The sequence below is a fragment of the Dicentrarchus labrax genome, unplaced genomic scaffold, assembly GCF_905237075.1.
Source record: "Dicentrarchus labrax unplaced genomic scaffold, dlabrax2021, whole genome shotgun sequence".
Classification (NCBI taxonomy): Eukaryota; Metazoa; Chordata; class Actinopteri; family Moronidae; genus Dicentrarchus; species Dicentrarchus labrax.
Genome location: NW_026136708.1, coordinates 11,336,832 through 11,354,727, shown reverse-complemented (window position 1 = coordinate 11,354,727; position 17,896 = coordinate 11,336,832). Strand labels below are relative to the sequence as shown.

Below are 17,896 nucleotides of genomic sequence, written 5' to 3'. Positions count from 1 at the left end.
TACGTATGCATTTAGCCTGCTCATGATTACCAAGAGAAACGGTTCATTAGTTTATTTACTGACCCTGAAATTGTGTCGCTGGACGGATAAGTTGATGTGGTTCTGCTTAATAATAACAAGATGAACATTAGCCTTCACCCAAACCGAGCTAATGTTCCCTACATTAATGGTGGAGAATGAAAAAAAAACAGACTGGGCCAGTAAACGGAAATGCAGCTTTACAAGAGTAAGTCTGCTTACCCAGGTTTACCCTACACTGGTGTACACTGATCTCCCACTTTGTAGCTCACCTGTCACCAGGTCACACAGAGGCCACCTGACCATTACAACAGGGCCATTTAATGGGGGACAACACCCAGAACCCTTTTATGTCCTAATTCTTTGGTTGGTGAGAAAAGTCAGGCATGTGTTTCCTGCCATAACACCTTTTGGGGCTTTAGTAACAGATCCAAGCCTCTTAATTAGGGTGCCATATTTCTAGAAATCTAGAAATGAATGAAACTTTAAAATCAAGGGTGACCACCTTTTGTTTAATGACTTCCACCAGTTATTATTACCCTGATGTAACCAATGTGGTCAAAAAAACAATTTAATTAACTATATCTTAAGAGTGCTTTGGTTTGGGATATTTTTTTACATTGTTTTGGTTGAAAAGAAACAAATTGTGTATTAGATTGTAACCAAACCACTAAATAGAGCCTCGCAGTCATAAGGCATGCCCTGTATCATTATATTAAGTCATGTTTGCAATCCTTCATTCTCAGATCTAATGACCTCAAAGCATCCGACTAAATCCATCTGTCCCCTCGGTGAATCACGGGAGTGAGTTGCCTTCACCTCTCCATCACCTGTTCTTTCTTTTAGCCTAAATGCTGGTGACCTTTGACCTTTCTGCTCCATTGCTCCACCACACGGGACCAGGCTCCCTGCAACAGCTGTGTCAACCTCAGCCCTGGCAACTGGTGTGCCCAGGGAAGGACAGAGAGTGGCAGCATTAATGTCAGACCACGTAATGAGTCAGCAACATGGCAGTGTCTTATCTTTGTCAGGATCAAACAGTTGACTTTTACATGCTGGTTTATCATTGGAGCATCGTCATCCCCCACCACCTAATCTGACTAGGGTGCAAATTAACTACGCACATTTATTCAAGTACTGTACTTAAGTATTTTATTATTAAGTAATTTTGAGGTACTTGAGTATTGCCATTTTATGCTACTTTATACTTCTACTCCACTACATTTCACTTGTACTTTTTACTTTATTTGACAGCTGTAGTTATTTTGCAGATTTAGATTATTATTTTAAAATATAAATGAAAAAATGTATTATTATATATTATTATGGATTAAGTTACCTAACAGTATATAAAGTATTCAAATTAGCCCCATCTTTACCAGCTTCAACACTGAGAGTGATAACTGAGTGTACTATAATAAACATTACTATGAGATGCGCCATTCTGCATGATGAGTACTTATACTTTTGGTACTTTAAGTATATTTTGATGCTAACACTGTTGAGCTTTTACTTCAGTAAAATGTTTGAATGACTTTTACTTGTAACATAGTATATTAAAACATGATTTTCAGTCATACTTTTACAGAACAATAGAAAAAAAACATCAAATGAGACAGGAGATGTTTTTTAACTCTGCACTTCCTGCAGAGAGTTTCCTCTAAAGACCAGGGGGTTTAATCTGCGAGGTTGTCCCATCCTGTGCATGTGCAGGAGCTGATCTGGTGTCAGCTGCCTGTTTATTTATACCAATAGAAATCCATGCCATCCACTGTTGAAAAACTGCTCTGGGGTTAGTCAGCTTTAACTCCTACCTGCTGCCCCGAGGGAAATAATTTCCTCCGGCCAAGAAAAGTGTGTTGTGACCTCCCCAGAAGCAGTGGGACATTGGCAGCGGGGTAGATGGGTATGACAGAGGGGAACAAAGTGATTAGCAAACGGGGGCCCCGGTATGTGAACACGGGTTAAAAATAACCTCACTGACCCAATTTGTAGTTAACATGCAGCACAACCGCTGAGCTCTGGCGCTGTCTTCTTGACATTTTGGCTTAATTGTTCTTAAAAGATGACTCGATGAACTTAAAATGAAATCCCACGTTGAATCATGCATCGGACAATAAACGTGTTTTGTGAAAAGTTTCATGGGATTCGTTAGATATATAAATGATTGCCAGACTGATGATTGGAGCTCAAATAAATAAAACAGAAGAGGGGTTGACAGATGAAAAAAAAATCAGAGAGTAAGATGAGATCTTTTGCATGATGCCACATGATGAAAGAGAAGCAGATGATTAAATGAGAGTCTGTTTGTTGGCAAATCCTCAGGCTGTGATTCAGTATATGACAGTGATCAGCTGTCCAGTTAGGAGGAACAGCAGGATTATGGTTTGTGTCTTAACCATTGTGTCCGGTGTGAGAGACCAGGAATCCACTCAACAACAAAAGTTATCTGATATTCCTAGTGCCCAGATATATCTGGCAAGGCCTTGGCGCATAGCTAACATTAGTGGAAATGTTGCATTTGTGATACACCCTGGCTTGGGGCCATGGGAAATATGGAACAACTGTCGAATTTAGACAACATCCTGTGGCGGAGAGAAAACGGGAGCTACAAAGATGCGATGGGGTGGCTATTTGTGGACGGCGAGTGCCTCGAAAATAGCGAGGCTATTAGGTTTCAATATAAGCCCCCCTCTCTGAGCTCGAGCTTTCTGTGAATGAGGCCCAGGTTCCTATCACACCCAACCCTAGCGCTGATTTTAGAACACAGGTGTTGACCTTAGTGGAGCGGCTTGTGCTTGCAGCAGAGGAAAATGAACCCCTGAGCTCGAGCCCGTTGCCTCTACCAGTATTGGCTGCTTTGTGGTCACACAGATGCTTCAAAACAGTCATATAAGGATCTACAGATTCTATACGATTATTTAGAAAATAATAACAGCAAGTTTGAGTAAACAAATGATGCTGATGCTTACTGGTTAAATGGTTGATGATGGCTGATAAGAAACTGCTCACTTTACATGGTAACTTGCTCTTTAAGATGATTGATTTTTTTTTACATTTTCAACTATTTAATTTTATTTTTCCCTCCACACAAATGCGGCTTATGTTACATTCGGTGTTGTTTTGTAAGTGTCATGGCGGCAGGATGGTCACCTTGTGGCTACTGGAGAATTTATTGCTTAGTTTTTATGGTGCCACAAGAAGCCCCGTATAACTCATTCACACTCCTCACATATCATTGACTGTGCTTCATTAACAGAGGTTTACATTACAGTTTATCAAAGGATTTACCACGTTTGGTTGACTGCGGCTTCCTCGCAAAGGTAATCACCTTAAAACATCATGTCATCACATAAAAATGGCTTTTGTCAGAGGCAACTAAATGCTTTGACAACAGTGAACGTCACTTTTTCCTATACTGTAAATGATACAATGAAACTAAAGTGAAGCACAGGAACCAAACTGGGATGAAACTCAACCTTGGCTTCAGCTGTGACTCGTGGCCTGCTGTTCTGACTGGACCCCCAAACCCAATAAAACACGCCCATCGTGCAGTTGCTTCCTTGTTTCTCTGTATCCCTCTCTTTCTCCCTTTTTCTTTTTTTCTCCAAAATGGAGCCATTGACATTCGGTGTAAAATAGAGGCAGGGTGGGGTGGGGGCTGAACAGAGGAACGGCAGGGGTGTAGGGTGTCTCGAGCCCAGTGTGAACAGCTGAGAGGTGTGATTTCACAGGCTGGCTCCCCCCTGTCAGGGCCCTGATTGGGCCGGACAGGAGGCGCAGGAGAGGCCCGGGCTTCTAAAGGACACCAACAGGTGGGAGGCCGCTTTGGAGGGGGGCGCTCCTGGCGGGATAGAAAAGGCCGATCTGCAAGGCCTGTAGTGGGCACAATCCACCGGCCAGATATGGAGGAGGATGGTTGTTCGCAGGATAGCTGAGGCGAAGAGAGGAGAGGGGCAGGATGAAGTTGGGGACTGGTTCTCAGGAAGCTGAGGGGTAGTTTGAAATTAGTTTGGGCTTTTAATGGGTGGAAAGGGCAACTTTAGGGACAAGGTTGGTCTGAGATTTAGGTCTTTTCTGTGGTAAAGTGTTTTTGGTCACAGTGCTCCTTTTTAAAGCTCTGGTAGCTTTTCCTTTTGTTAGTTAATATAAAAGTTTCAAATGGGCATCTAGGTTGTCTAGGTTCACAAGGTTTTAACAAATCTTCTAGATTAGGATGTTGTAGACTTTTGTCCTCAGTTTCTTTCATTTGCAGCACTGTGTGACTAAAATCAGGTGTCAAACCAGTTGTTAAATGTTTTCTGCAAGTTTTACGATAGACACAGAGCTCCGTGTCGGAGCCTGACACCTCTGTCAGGTGAAGGGGAAGCTGAGGTGTGATACAGGAAAGATTCAGGAAATTTGGTGACTTGACATGTGTCTCTCAGAGGAGCCGTCACACTCCAATCAAAGTAGAAGGGCAAGTCTTTCAAATGGCCATTTGGTTCAGAGCTGGTTGACATAGCAAGTGGTTACATTTTTCACGGAAGTCACCACTAGACAGTGTAGGAGATGTCGGCTGAACCAAGTGTGGCCTCAAGCTCAACACCAGCTACTCAGCACAAGAAGACCACAAGAGGAGGCACAAGACATTTCACTGAAGGTGAGTAAAAAAGATTTTCAATGCATTTAAGCTTTAATTTGTTTGAAATATGCACCCTTTAAACATTTCTTATCATTTCTGTTCTAATATAGGTTTTTTTACACAGTTGTTGGGATCAATGATTAATATGGCATGAAGTAAAGGAAAGAAAGCAGATTGTGACCTTTGTCTGTTGGAAAGTCAGAATTTGCCTCGCCCTCCAGAGTTATTTAAACACAAGGGAGTTTAGCATCATCACATTGGCATTACCCATCAAAGAGCTGCATTGGCTGGTATTTAGCAGTATTAATCTTACATTTTTCTAATACTTGTTGTCAGGGACAAACAAGCAGTTAACAGTTTTCTTTTACTATTGGAAGGTCTTACTTTTTGCTTGTTTATCAGAAAGAAAAAGCAAAATGGGCCTCAAATAAGCCACACTTTAAACAAAAATTAAACTTGAAATTTCCCACTCTATTACCCTAAACATTTAATTTTAAAGTCTGTGGCGCAGATGATCGAACCCGCCATCACGTGTCTTCCTTCGCATGCTCTGTCACAGTTAACCATTGTTAAGCCGGGTTGTTCCTGCTACTCTGCAACTGTGACTATGAAAGGGTGCTTTGTGTCCGAGGAGCAGTGAATCCAGTTGTTGCCCCTTGTGAGGACATGCTTCCTTATATCCCCATATTAATACACCACTTATGGAATGTAAGGAAGTGTGTGGTTTCAAGGGGACATGAGCACCAACCACACTGGGAAGAAGAGACATTTCTGAATTTATTGTCTATTTAACAAAGATGGAGATTCATTCAGCATTGTCTGAGTGCTGCCTTTGTCTGTTTTATGAGATGGGAGGGGGATGTCAGGGTTCATGAGCATGTGTGTGTGTGTGTATGTATGCGTGTGTGTGTGTGTGTATGTATGTGTGTGTGTGTGTGTGTGTGTCTGTGTGTACGCATGGCAGGACAACAGGTGAAAGGCCTGTTCCCTCTCCTTCAGCTCAGGCACGTGTGCAGTTAGCATTACTCCCAGGGATCCGCTGATCGGGTCTCAGGGACTTCTTGAAAAATTCCTGCCCTGCCCCAATGGCTGACAGTTAAGGAGGATTGACAGACCACAGCTGTCACCCATTATAGCAACCACAGGAAGAGGGGAGGGAGGGCAGAGATGTGGAGCTGTCACTGAGGGTGAAGGGTCGCTCCTGTAGGCTGGATTTAGAAGGAAATAGGGCGATGTCACTGGCTGTCAGGGTTCCCAAACCTCTAAATAGGAACTATCTGCTTGGTAACATGGAGATGGTGTAAGGATATGTCATTAGTGCTGATCTTTTCCCTCTCTGTGTTCCTCCAGGTAAGGCTGAAGAGGACATGCCGGCCTGACTGCTTGGAGATGATGCCCACCCTCTATTTCTGCTCTTTCTTGTCCCTCATTTTCCTTATTTTTCTGTGTCCTCTACCCCTGTAACCCTTCCTCTCCCCCCTCCTGCTCTCCCTCTCACTCTGCCTCTTGAGGCTGAAGCAACACACCTTGCTGTGGCTGGTCAAACGGAACCAAGTCAGGTGTTTCTGTGAGGTTTGGTCCCCTTCAACCAGCTACTGCGTCGTGAATTCAGTCAGCAGACACCAGCGTGGAATCAAAGACACAGTGGCGTTGTGGTGTATGCTGTATACTTTGGAGGTGGTAGTCGGTTAACAATGATAGACAGATAGATAGTTTATTTTCTTCAGTGGTTTGTTGGTTGTTTCCTGTATGACAATGGATGTTAATAAAAATATTGCTGACAATGTACAGTGTTAAATTTCTTCTGAATGTCTTACACATTTTTAGAAATCTAAACAATTGTAAAGGACATATTCACAGAGTCACATCTCTTTATATAAGCCCATATTAAACTGGGTGAGTGTAGGATTTTTCTTATTTTTGATTATACTATGGTATAAAATGTGTAAGTGGCCTAATTGTTCTTCCAAGTATTACTCTGATAACAGTATAATGAGTAGTCATTATGCAATACCAAAAGCTCAGTTAATAAGTGATTCATATGGTATGCACAAAAACCACATTCATTAAAAAACACCACCACCAAAAAGGACTCAATGACACTTTAACTATAATGTTTTAATTAGGTTATAATGACTTTTGTCCACCCTGTTAGAGATGTAGTCTTTGTCCTTTATTCAAAGAGGTTGCAGAGAAAATAATTATGAGTGTACTGAAAATGGAATTGCTTCATGTGTAACTGAGAATTTGCTTAATATATTTTGTTAAAAGAAAAAAGAAGCCTAAAATTATGTTGTAATGGAAGACTTATTTAGTTATAAATAATTATCTATAGTAGTATATGAAGCCTTTTTCAGATGTGCACTTCATTGCATAAATGTAAAAAGCACACACAGTACAAAATGCAAAGAATTATTCATTTTGGAACCATACATGCACAGATGATACTCAAAATCTCCTAATACAGGTGTTTCACCTTCTTTTATTTATTTGCTTGATTGTTTGTTTATTTATTTATTTTACGTTATGCAAACAAAATCCATCAAATTACATATCAGTCCAGAATCTGACATCCTGAGGGTGTGTCAGAGCAGAAAGAACCACAAAAAAGCATCCATAGAAATTTCTACAGCAATAATGATTATGTTCTGTGATGTTTTGTGTTTTGGGGGATTATGTACCAGATTTTTGGAAATGTTCCTATTAAAGTTCAAGGTTTGATACCCATATTTAACACCCACCACCCATCTACACGTCCACTCATTATAAAGTGAAATACAAGGATCTAAGAAAATCCCCCCAAAATGTACATAAAAAATTGGTTACACTTCCATGTGTTACTTGTTTAGTGTAATAAACTGTATTTTGTATCCATTCAATTGGAGAAAAAAAAGTCTGCTTTCCTTTCCTGAATTAATAACTTATTATCTCAAAATTCTGAGATAATTTTTCATGAAAATGTGAAATTAAAGCAATACTTCCAGCACACTCTCCATGCCCAGGACCACCTCTCAGCCACATGGGAGGACAGCTGAGAACAGGCACCCGGCCGTGGGCATAGATCACACCGACCTCCCTCCCTTCCTCTGGCTCTCCAGCAGAGCAGTAGGGTTAAAGGCTAGGGACACAGAGCCCTGCATGGGCCCCGCTGAAGCTCGCTGGAGGCTGTTTCAGGGCTGGAGACCCAGTGTTAGGGGCTTAGGATCAGGCTTTGAGGGCTGAGAGCCAGCCCTGGGCATGGAGTGTGTGCTAGATGTATCTCATTGATTGATCAAAACAGAGCAGAATAATTTTTCAAGTGAATGCGATACGCAGATGTCATTTTGATATGAATTAGTCGGGTTAACATGGGTGTTACTAATGACACTAATTAAGATTATGTTCCATTTAATGTAGCACCATGACTCTGTTTGACCTGAATGGCAAATAACCTTAATTAATATCAACGTCTGTGTTCACCCTACTATTTCATGTTCAAAATAGCCACTGTTAAAATATATGTACACTTAGATACAGTAAGAAGCTCATTAAATCATATTCATTTAAAGCAGCACCACCTTCCTCCACAAGGGGGCGATACACATATTCCGGCGCGGTAGTTTGTGCAGCAGCAGAGGAAGTGAAGCGGGATCGTAAACATGGCTGACAGTGGAGAGACAGGTGAGTTCGGCAGTGTGTAACAGCTGGACATTATCACTGTCTCCAGGTTATTTGATAACTTTGTCTGTGGGCGCAGCGACAACAGGCCTTGCGCTCACAGTGGGTGTTTTGTGGTGTTTGGGTTTGTCTCGTATCAGGAGTTTAATTCCTTTATGCTAGTGCTGCTAACGTTAGCATCGCAGGCAAGTCAACGGTGCCGTTGCGGTAGACAGAGTAGTTTAACGGCAGTCATCGCGACGTTATTGCATCATCTTTTCGAGTAGTGTAATATATTAACAGAACAACTTGAAATGCTTGCTTTAAGCTGTTGTTGCGCCGCGCAGATGATGGTAGCCCATCGTCTGTGCTACTGCTGTCGTTAGCATGATGCAAACCTAGCAGGTTCAGTGACATACAGCCAGCTAACAGCATCACCACAGCTGGAGGCTGCTTCTGTCATTACAGCCCGATTCAGAAACCCATCACATGATCATGTTGTGGTTGCTTTCACAGGAGGACCTGTTAAGAAGGATGGTATTCAACAAGCAAAGGTTTGTATGTTATGTTGACTTTTTGTCGCATTCCTGTATATAAGGCTGCGTATTTAAGGCTTTATTTTGTAACCTTTTCATTGCGGTTCTTCACATATTCGCTCGACAGACTGAAGGCAAAGAGCTGACCAAAGAGGAGAAGCAGCGGCTGAGGAAAGAGAAGAAACAGCAGAAGAAAAGCAAAGAGAAAAAAGATGAGAAGGCCTCACAGGAAAGTGAGAAAGAAAAGAAGCCTGTTAGTTCAGCTTCTCCAGCTTCTCAGCCCCCAACACAACCCATAACACCAAAAGGTGCATATTACATGGATGTGTTGTAGTTTGATACATTGACACGTGTCACATAAAGCATATTATGTATTCATTTCTCACTTGGTAAATCAATCAGCTGACACATCTGGTCGAGTAAATGTTCTCTTTAACTGTGATGCATTACTGTAATTAAGGCTGTTGTGTCTCCCTCAGCTCCTTCAGCAGTGCCTACTCTGGTTCCTGTGCCTGCCTCAGAAACTCCTGCCCCGGCGGACAAGCCAGCTAAGAGTAAAGCGGAGATGAAAGCGGAGAGGAGAGCTCGGCAAGAGGCTGAGAGGGCCTCCAAACAGGGCAAGAAGGGAGAGGTGGGACAGCAGGCCGCTCCGGGCAAACCTAAAGCGCCGCCTAGTGAGCTGCAGCCAGGTACTGTAGTATCCGGGAGGTCAGCACAAGTAGTGACAATCTGAGATTATACATTGTACACTGTGGAGAAAGTCACACCTTTCATGTGTTTTCAGTGGTGAAGAGGCTCCCAGAACATGTCCAGGTGGACAACCCGGAGGTTTTAAAGAAACTGGCAAAGAAATTGGAAAGACAGCAGGTTAGCTACCGTTATGTGTCATCTTTTGTGCATGCTTTTTCTGATCCAGGACGTAATGAGCATAAACTGCCTGTCACAAATGTTGTGAGCACCCTGTGTTAGCATTTATGGTGATATCTTGAGCACAATAACTATAAATATATAAATGATAAACCCCTTGAAATGAGAAAATACAAGTAAGGAACAGATTAATCAAGGCGTGTTGGTGACTCATCAATCTTAAATGACTAAAATGAGTAATAATTCACATTGATAACAATAAATAACATCCTAAATAATGTGTTTTGATATATAACTTACTTTAAAGCGCGTCTAAAGTTTGGCTATTTACAGCAGGGACAGGTGTTAAAAAACAACAGTGTGTTAATCTTGTTCTGCCATTCTCTGCAACCTCACATAACCATGAGTGATACCCGCATGTGATTGTACGTAACATTTCTTTCAGACACCAGAATACAATGCTGCTACAAAGGTCAAGGTCTGACTTTCTTAAATGTGTGCCATTGACATTTGTCTAGTTTTGTTCGCTAACATGTAACTGTTATTGTACTCCAACACCGCTCATAAAGAGTTAGGGATGCAAACTGCTTGGTCCATTGAGACAGGCGGCGGTATGTCGGTGGGATGTGTATGTTTGACAAGTTGTTAACTTGTTCATTGTTTCTTTTTGTTCTTTGTGTTTACCTACAACACTGAGCTGTTTGCTGTGCGGGTGTATGGTTGTACTCCATACTTTTCTGTTTGTGTTTGGGGAGTATTTACAACAAAATTATACATGATAAAAGTTCTGTTGACAAAGTTAAACATGAACAAGTCTGTGGATTTTATTTGAGAGTAGCCTTTCATTGGTAATGTAGGAATTTGGCTCTATAGCAACATTTGTTCCTTTGTCTGGTCCACAGAATTTTACTCACAGATGTTAGCTGTTTGTTTAATTATGTAGAGGCTGTGCTGTTACTGTGCGTTAACCTCATCATCTCAGTTTTAACCTTCTGAATTACTGGGGTTGATGGCAGTGGACTCTGATCTGCTTTATTTCAGATCCCACTCCGGTCAGACTACGGCTATAAAGTCAGCCTGTTTTCTCATCTCCACCAGTACAGTCGCAAAGCCCCTCTAACACAGCAACTCAGGTAAACTGACAGAATACCATATAGTACAGTAGGTTGTGGGTATTGTCTGAAAAGATATTTGATATATGCAGTACCGATAATATGTCTTAGTCTCTTATTTTACCTTATATCTCTATATCTCACTCTTTTTATCTGTTGCAGCATTCCTTCCACAGTGATTCATCCTGCTATTGTTCGACTGGGTCTCCAGTATTCACAGGGCATTGTGGCAGGATCCAATGCTCGCTCTGTCGCCCTGCTGCATGCCTTCAAACAGGTACAGAGCACAGACTATTTAGTCCGAGTGCTTTAGACTGGGGATTTTCAAAGTGTGGACTGTGGGCCTCGCCTCCGTCAAAGCTTAGAAAGCCTTTAGCTTAGTTCAATACCTGTATGTCTGTGGGATCCTGTAGCAGCTGCTCTGAGTCTCCCCTAAAACTGTTGGGGCACCTCCCACTTTGAAAAACCCCTGCTTTAGACCAATAAAAGTGCGAGATGTCAACAGATATTGGACACACTGTATAGCTTTAAATGCTGCAATATTACTTTAGTGTTCTAGCTTTCGTATACGGCTACAAAAACTGTTATTTTCTCTGTTAACTTGTCTTGATACACTTGTCTAAACTGAGGATGGATTCACTAAACTGTAATAATAATTGGTGGTTGGTAAAGCAGGCTGGAGTAGGCTGGATTTTCAAAATAATAATCTTTACATGTAGCTTAACCCTCATTTAAAAAAAACGTGATTGCTTAAACTATATTTTCCCCCCTTTATTCCTTTGCTATTATTTCAACTCTTCATGATCCTTCAGCTAAAGGACAGTCTTCGTACAAAGTTAATCCAGCAACCCTGTTCAGCTTCCAGCTTTTCAAGTAATGTTTACCTCCTGGCTGTCCATCCATTAATGCATCTCAGCTTTCCAGCAGCCAACAGTCCCACTATTTCTAGTGTGAAGTTGACATTTTTGTGTTGTTGACAGATTTTTTAGTTGCAATCATTGTTTTTTTTTTCTCCTCAGGTTATAAGGGACTATACTACCCCTCCAAATGAGGAGCTATCTAGAGACTTGGTCAACAAGCTGAAACCTTATATCAGGTACAAAAAGTGTTCCAATTTTAGTCTTGTATCTTCACCAGTTTAGCCTAATCAGTTTAAGTTTTACTACTAACTGCTATCTTAATTTATCACTTCATAAATGCAATAAATGAACTGTTAAAATTCACAGTTAAACATAACATGATTCCTTTTATCTTATTTCTCTTGCAGTTTTTTGAATCAATGTCGCCCTCTGTCAGCCAGCATGGGTAATGCAATCAAATATATCAAGAAAGAGATCTCCAATATTCCTAGTCAGTGCAAAGAAGAAGAGGTTATTGTCACACTTGTTTTTCTCATAATTCATCCAGAGGTCATAAAGTTGTAGCTAACATATTTTATTGAAACAATAAAGTCACAGATTCACAGTTTCCACCCCACCCCCCCCTTCTCTCTGTCTCCGTTTAGGCAAAGAGCAAACTGCTGAACTGTATCGATCGCTACATCGATGAGAAGATCAACCTTGCTGCTAAAGCTATTGCCAAGTCCTCCATAGAAAAGATCAGTGATGGGGACGTCATCCTAGTTTATGGATGGTAAGCACATGAAAAGAACACAGACTCTGTACTTCCTTGTCAGCAAGCATTGCCTAATTATTTGTCGTTAGTAATGCAACATTAACTGTATTCAGGTCTAAAATATTTTTTCTAACCACTTTCTCTTCCCTTTTTCTTGTCTCGCCCTTTAAAACTCCCACCTTCCTTCCACATTCTTTTCTAACATGACCCGCTCTCATTTTCAGCTCGTCACTGGTCAACCACATCCTGTGCGAGGCCTTTGAGAAGAACAGGAAGTTCCGCGTGATCGTAGTGGACAGCAGGCCTCGACTGGAGGGCCGGGAGGCCCTGAGGCGCCTCGTCCAGAGGGGCATCAGCTGCACCTATGTCCTTATCTCAGCTGTCTCTTACATCCTTCCAGAGGTAATAACAAAACATTCCCACATTAGAGCCTTAGTAAATAGAGCAAGGCATTGCTATTTACCCAGAAGAGTTGCCAACAGTTTCTGTTGAAGCAAGTTAAATGTATTTACTGGTTTTGTTTGTGTGGGAGTTTTATAATAATGCCTTGAATTTGGACCTCGTAGGTATCGAAGGTGTTCCTTGGTGCTCACGCTCTGCTGGCCAACGGTTATGTCATGTCTCGCGTGGGGACATCACAGATAGCTCTGGTGGCCAAAGCCTTTAACGTGCCTGTTCTGGTGTGTTGTGAGACCTACAAGTTTTGTGAGAGGGTGCAGACAGATTCCTTCGTGTCCAATGAACTAGGTATGATTTAAAAAATAAAAATCAAGTGGCTTGTTGGATTTGTTGAGTAAATATACGAGTCTGTTTCTTTAAAGTGACTTGATGTTCAATCCTGTCAATTCAGATGATTTTGCTCAGTTTTATCTATGTATTTAAATGCCTTCCCAACATTCATTATTAAAGATGTCAGAATCAGTCAGAATTGATCTTTATCTGCCCTTTCCAGATGACCCCGATGACCTTATCGTGACCCGCAAAGGGAAGACCCAGCTAGAGCACTGGCAGGAAGTGCCCTCTCTTGGCCTGCTTAACCTGGTATATGACGTGACACCGCCTGATTTTGTGGACCTTGTCATCACGGATCTGGGAATGATCCCGTGCACCTCGGTCCCCGTGGTGCTGCGAGTCAAAAACGTGGACCAGTGAACGACCTCCTGCTCTGTCTGATCAGTCTGAGCCCAGGGGCCGTTTCTCTGTGTGCGGGGAGTTTGTGTGCTTGAATGCTTGCACACAACACAAAATATCGTGCTTTTAGCATGCAATAAATATATATCTGAAATGGCATAAGCTTTTTAAACTGAGTCCATGTGTGTTTTTATGGTAGGATTGGATAATTACAGAGATTTGAGGAGGGTAGTTCTGCCTTTTTTTTTTTTTTTTTTTTTTTTTAAATATTGGGTATAGGCTAGCTGTTTTAACAGATCCATGTTATGAACGGTTTCTTAACAACAGAACATTTAATTGCAAGTATTTAGAGCAGAACAATTCCACTGTGGTTCACAACACGCTCCCATAGTAAACCACAGCATGCAATTTTAATCTAGCCAGAAATGGTTCCCTAATTACAGTTGGAGATGCAGTATTTCAAGAGGAATTTTATGGCTCACATAAATTCTTCAGTCTAGTTTTTATTGACCTGATCAATTGAACAGCATAAAGAGGAAGACATTAACTGGGTAGTAAAACTTTTTTTTTTTTGGCAAAGGAACGCAGATTGTCTGTTTTCATGTCCACAAAGTCAACACATGGATTCTCACATGCTTTAAATTTGATTTTAGCAGAAATTTTAGTTTTAACAGCAAGAGAAAACAGCTCTGTCCACAGCTACACACTCTTTCCTCTACAGTGGTCATTTATTACTTAATACAATAGCTGATTTTCACTCAGTTATCTAGCCATTTTATTTATTGAACACTCTAGGACTGCTTATGAAACTACTGGTGACACTTCCAGAGACAAGTCCATAAACGGTGTTCAAGTGAACACATTTTTCGTATGTGCTTGATTTCATGGTAACTCAAAACAAAGCAGTATATGTATTGTTTTTAATATTTTTATTATCTCATTGGGAAGCATAAAACCTACTTGCCCATTAACATCAAGACATTTTTCCACATGTGACTGATGAACAAAGTGTAACTCAACAGTAGGAACACAACATATCAGATGTGGTAATAAGGTGATGGCATACTGTAGCAGTTATACTCAATCTCATTTACTTTTAATAAAGAACTTAATTAAAGCACAAAGTCAGTTATACTTGACTTTACATCATTCATATAGTGAACCTGACTTGGTTTCGCTCTGAGTAAAGTACATGTTCAACATGCAGTAAAGAATTTACCAAATATTTTATCAAATATGCTTAAAGACACGTAGTTCCAGTGTGTAAACTCCTACACATTCAGTGCATGTTTGGCACCGTCTATAGCAAGCAAATCTCGACCTCAACCTCTTCATTATTATCTTGTGTCAGTTGACTACATTTAAAAAATATAATTAAAGTGTTACCAGTGGTATTATTGCCAAGAATTTAAAACTGGGAGCAACATGTGTTCAAATTTATGTTCACTCTAAAATTGCACAGATGATGCAGTAAAGAAAATTAGAGGCAATCTTAAAAATGCCTCTAGATAAAATGTAGCTGCCCCACAAAGATGTCAAATTAAAAAAAATAAAATCCAAAACATAACTTTAAAAAAAGCCTAGAGTCACCTCAGACTTTGTGTCAGCATTTTCCCTTTCAGAAATAGTCAGTTTCAGCTCAGTAGATCATTGCAGATAAAGAAGTCGCCTGCGGTTCCGCCTCAGTGTGACTTGGCCTTACGTCTCTGAGTGACCCACAGCAGGATGGCGATCACAACTGTAGATGCTCCGAGAGGCCCAAACACCTGGAGGGCCGGGAACTCCCCCTGTTGACAATGAAAATAAATGCTATAACTTTCGAGTGCAGCATTGTTAAACTTCGTAATGAAGTAGATAAATAAATAAAGGTTCGGATAAAGCTGCTTGCGGATCTGACCTCCCGAAGACACTTGTATCCATGATAGTTGTCAGCGCAGCTGCACTCAAAGAAGCCGGGGCCATAGGGGGCGCAGAGGGAGTTCTCGGGGCAGTTAATGGCTGAGGATTGTCAATAATTATGACATGAACAGATGTCCCGTATTACCAGGAGGCTACTGCAGATTTAATGCGTCACAATGGAATATTATTGGATGGGAACTTACACAGCTGTCCAGTCTGATTGCACGTGTCTTTCTGGCCCTCACAAAGGCGATTTCCCTCTTTGACCTCCACCTTTTCCCAAGAAGTGTTGCCTCCCGGGCAAAATATGTCTTGTGGCAAAATCCTATAGAGACACAGAAACAGAGTTACAAAGGAAAAAAAACGAATTTTATACTCGTGAGCTGCTGTCATAGCTTTAGTTTTTATAATACTTACATGTAATTTAACTCAGTAAATCCTTGAAATGCTGAGTCACTAACGTTGACAATGGGATTGAGGGAGAGGTCTCTACAAAGCCAAAAAATATAAAGTGAAAACATTCTGAAGGGCAAAGACAAATGCTTCCACACAGATATTATTAATAAAAAATGAATAAGACAAGTTCATTTATTCTTTCTGCTGGAGGAGTTCTAATTATGTACTTGTGTGGAGTTCATGTGCTTTAGTTCATTCCTTTCTTTCTCTCAAGAGTAGTTGAAGAGTTTTGGTCCTTGCGAGTAATAGAGATTCAAGTTTTTCATTGCTGCCAGGAATAGAAACTTCCCTAAACTCCTGCTTCCTGAGAAAGAGCTTATCAACACAAAGATCATTCCGAGGAATCACCTGCATAACTTTCCCTGAGTGCAGCAGTACAACAATTTATCATGTAGAACGGGCCCTTACTATTGTGCAATCATCAATCAACATGTAGAGTAGTGATAAGCACAGTTTGTCTTCTTTGCCTTAAAAATAACCTCACAGAGTCACTAAAAGCCTTCTCTTATTTTGCCTGTTCACTATACTATGTGTTGGGTAAAAGGATGTGAAACTTTACTGTACATACATCATTAATGCCCTTGATGCTGCCTGGAGATCCTCCACGTGCGTTAGTGAACAATTGGACAGATCCAACCTGACACAAACAAACAAAAACAAGTTATCAACATTATCAAAACTAACATAACAGTATGTAGAATACACGATAGGAAGGACCTTTTATATACAGATAGAGAACAAAGCAGAAAAAAAAGATTTGTTTTCAACCCAATATGTCTTTTGATCTATCTTATCTATCTATCTATCTATCTATCTATCTATCTATCCATCTATCTAACATCTTGTTATCCACAGGCCATTTGCAATTTGGTGTAATAAAATGCAATCCCTATATTTCCGATACACCCTGAAGGCAACATTAAGATCCTTACCCGATGATGTGTTCAGGATCACTTGTGTTGTCATTTGTCCAGCAGCAGCGCCCGTCGACCCGACCAGCGGATGAGGAGCAGAACTTGCCCACTGTGGTGTCATTAAGGATTGTCCCGCCGCACAGCTCACATACCTGTGATTACAAAGCATTACGATGGTAAAAAATAAAAAGTTATAAACAATATTCCCCACTCATCCTCGCTGGCACCTACAGCTACTGTACCTCTACCAAAACAAGCTGTTTTTCAAGGATATGTGGATACGATGTGTCATTGACTTATTCTAGTAGACTACAGCGTTTATATGATCAAATCCGAGTCTTACCTGCAGCTCAGTTACTTGGTAACTTGCGTAAAAACATACATTAAAGATCAAAACAAGAACTACAGGTTTCAGCTGGCTGCACCCAGCTTTCATTTTCTTCGACTGAAGTCATATGATCCTACTGTAGCGGACATGTGACAGGAAGCTGGTCCAACATTTTATCCAGAAGTCTAACTTAATTCTGCGCTGCAATTACGCATACACGCAATTTGGAGCATTTAAACAAATATAATCGGCTTATGTGGTGAATAGAATAAACAACAGCAGACGAGTACATACAGTAAGCATCTAACTTGTTTATTTGTGCAGAAAATCTCATAATATGCCCAAAAATGAATCATACAACTTAGCATTTGGATTAATGTAATGTTTTTAATGCAATGTATACATTCTTTATGTAAAATCAACGAATCATTCGAGCAATTTTTTTTTCATAATTTTAAATATATTTTGTGCAATTAAGCCCAAAAGTCAAAGTAGGTTGTAGGTACTACACTAACAGTCCTATTTCATTACATTTCTAAAATTGTTGACAAAATCTAGACGCATTTTTTCTGACTGTAATGAATTTGGACTGCGCTTTCCCTGTCACTTTTCTGGGTTGCACCAAATACAGTGGGGACTTCAAGTTAGACGATTTTATCATATTCAAAATATATAGGAACTCATATTGGTAGAATATCTATAAAATGTTATTGAAATGCTATATCTTTAAGTATAAAATATGTGACATGTTATGTTAGCGT

General features: G+C 40.7%; 2 protein-coding genes and 1 long non-coding RNA gene across 3 annotated transcripts; 2 read left to right on the top strand and 1 right to left on the bottom strand.

Moving 5' to 3' along the window:
* The first annotated feature begins 3,687 nt into the window (after positions 1 to 3,687).
* LOC127368633 (uncharacterized) lies at positions 3,688 to 6,428 on the top strand. The gene is made up of 2 exons (XR_007885858.1): positions 3,688 to 4,660; positions 5,993 to 6,428. It is a non-coding gene; the product is annotated as an uncharacterized LOC127368633 (long non-coding RNA).
* Positions 6,429 to 8,229: 1,801 nt separating this feature from the next.
* Positions 8,230 to 13,710, top strand: eif2b4 (eukaryotic translation initiation factor 2B, subunit 4 delta). Its single transcript, XM_051408283.1, has 13 exons — positions 8,230 to 8,302; positions 8,795 to 8,832; positions 8,942 to 9,122; positions 9,294 to 9,503; positions 9,599 to 9,681; positions 10,723 to 10,814; positions 10,956 to 11,070; positions 11,813 to 11,889; positions 12,061 to 12,163; positions 12,298 to 12,425; positions 12,632 to 12,809; positions 12,974 to 13,154; positions 13,360 to 13,710. Exons 1-13 carry the CDS (start codon positions 8,281 to 8,283, stop codon positions 13,557 to 13,559), a joined length of 1,608 nt encoding a protein of 535 aa, XP_051264243.1. The 5' UTR covers positions 8,230 to 8,280; the 3' UTR covers positions 13,560 to 13,710.
* Positions 13,711 to 14,450: 740 nt separating this feature from the next.
* atraid (all-trans retinoic acid-induced differentiation factor) lies at positions 14,451 to 17,292 on the bottom strand. The gene is made up of 7 exons (XM_051408287.1): positions 17,151 to 17,292; positions 16,826 to 16,959; positions 16,462 to 16,530; positions 15,855 to 15,926; positions 15,641 to 15,762; positions 15,436 to 15,536; positions 14,451 to 15,325 (listed from the first exon to the last, which is right to left on the bottom strand). Exons 1-7 carry the CDS (start codon positions 17,241 to 17,243, stop codon positions 15,221 to 15,223), a joined length of 696 nt encoding a protein of 231 aa, XP_051264247.1. The 5' UTR covers positions 17,244 to 17,292; the 3' UTR covers positions 14,451 to 15,220.
* Positions 17,293 to 17,896: the final 604 nt, after the last annotated feature.